This window comes from Saprolegnia diclina (genome assembly GCF_000281045.1).
Source record: "Saprolegnia diclina VS20 unplaced genomic scaffold supercont1.48, whole genome shotgun sequence".
NCBI classification, from domain to species: domain Eukaryota; phylum Oomycota; class Saprolegniomycetes; order Saprolegniales; family Saprolegniaceae; genus Saprolegnia; species Saprolegnia diclina.
Window position 1 is genome coordinate 130,382 of NW_008246115.1, and position 2,142 is coordinate 132,523.

The 2,142-nt window shown below is 53.6% G+C and overlaps 1 protein-coding gene across 1 annotated transcript; it reads left to right on the forward strand.

Annotated features, from left to right (window-relative positions):
• Positions 1–22: 22 nt before the first annotated feature.
• Positions 23–734, forward strand: SDRG_12249 (hypothetical protein; the record flags this gene model as incomplete). The annotated part of the gene is made up of 3 exons (XM_008618315.1): positions 23–38; positions 83–224; positions 275–734. 3 exons carry the CDS (start codon positions 23–25, stop codon positions 732–734), a joined length of 618 nt encoding a protein of 205 aa, XP_008616537.1.
• Between the last annotated feature and the right edge of the window lie 1,408 nt (positions 735–2,142).

The window sequence follows — 2,142 nt, forward strand, 5'->3', positions numbered from 1 at the left end:
CTACTTTATCTTCAACGTCGCGATGGCATCGGCGTGGGGTACGTTCGCTGTTAAAAAGCTGCAGTTCTGAGCAATGGTGCAGGTGCTACACCACCGAACTGGGAAATTGGCGGTTGCCGCGGGAATGCGACGCATCCAAAGCCAGGCTCGTGGGAGCACAAGGTGACCAACAACATTTGCGACTCGTTCCCGATGTTCCTCTCGGTCGACTACATCCGCGTCTGGTGCGTTCTTTCCGAAGAATTCTGTATCTTACAGAGTCTATTTTCTGTAGGCAAGACACCAAGACGATGAGCGTCGGCTGCGACCCGGCCTCGCATCCGACCAAGGAGTTTATCAAGGCACATATCACCAACTACACCGACCCGAAGAACCCGTATATCATTGTGGCGGGAGGCGCGACCTGCAATAGCAACGACGACTGTACGACGGCGGCTCGCGTCACGGGCTCGTGTGTGAACCGCCGCTGCAAATGTATGGACGTCTGGACGGGCCCCCGCTGCACCAAGTACGACCTCGAGACCGTCACGTACGGCCCGCCGTTGTATGCGATGGCTGGTGTCTGCAGTTTTGCTGTCGTCGGGTCTGTGTTTGGCCTTGTGCTCCGCCTGCGCCGCCACAAGGGCGTCTTGGTGCGCCAGCACGAAGAGATGCGGCGTGAGAAGCACAGCGAGAGCAGCGCCCACCTCTTTCTCCGGGAGCCTTCCCACAGTGATGTCCAGATCACGCGGTAACACGAGCCGAATACATGAGATGCTTTATCCCAAAGCCTATTGTATTGGCGCTGGACTCGGTACGCAGTTGGGAAGCGGACGTCTGGATAGCTTTCTGGAAACGTAGGGTAGTTGTATGCGCTCGCCAGCCCACCAAAATCCGCCGACGCGCCAGAGCACGGGCATCTTAAACGTCAATGAAAACATCTATCTATCCACCTATCGACACTGTATCCGTCAATCTAGCCTCACGTTTATTTTCGCATTTAGGCCCATGATAAACCAATGTGAGGCAGCTGGATGCATCGGGTGCGGTGCGCAATGTTTGTGTTGTGGGATCGTGTGAGGTTTTCGTCATTCCGCCTCCATCACTAGTGTTGACCAGCTCTGGCGTCGACCTCTAGTAGAGGCTGGTCACTGCTCGATCGGACTGAAAAGCGAACGATGGCTGCACCAGCAATGCACCGCCGAGATGTCTAGGCGGGTGAATTGGGAGCTTTCCTCTGTGGCGTGCGTTGCAGTAACGACCACGTTCGAGCATGTATCCATCGACAGGATACTGTACGTCCAGGACGGATAGACTGACGTGCTTAACCAGCGATACTGACAAGCAGAAATTTCAAACCTCTTGATTTCGAACGGTGTCGCTGCGAAGACAGCGCTGACTCTGGTCATGCACATACTCCTACCGGGTACTTGCAACTTGGCGCATATAGTAGCTGTAGTCGACGAAGATGGCACCAGACAACACACTCGACCGCCATGGCGCGTCCGAGGTCGCAGCGGGGGATCACTTCAAAACGCATTTTTCGATTTCATTTGTCATTGGCAGCAGCGTCTTGTTCAGCCAACCTCAACTCCAACTTGACTGGAAAGGTTCTCCATGGCCAGCAAGCTGATCACGTGGTCTCGGTCCAATGCTGCTTTGGACACATAGCCGCTCTGGTTAGTTAATATGAAGGAGGAAAGAAGGGAAATATGTGGGTTGGTCTAGTTTTTTGTTGCATGCGAAATGACCGCACATGGTTTAATAGAGAATGATGCCCAAGCAGAGCGTGCCAAGCCGACATGTTGAAGTGGAGTTGGCGAGTCCCACCACAACACACTCCCTTTGTGGACTCCCTACCACCGGGCATTCCGTGGAAAACACTACGAGCTACTCGCGACCCATCTATTTTACAAGTCGAGTACAATATTATGCATCCTACACGGCATGAAAACAGCTATTTACCATTCGCGAACTAGGCTTCACGGCGGAAAATGCTGTCCACTCTCAAAAACAGGTGGCGCGTCGCGCCGTTTGATTGGTCGACGAGTGTATCGATATCCATCATTCGCGTCGCTGGATCTTGCATCTTGCTTTTACGAGGTATCTGCTCGGGCGATGCAAAGGCGATTGCGTTCAGAACGCATTTCACCATGCCACGCA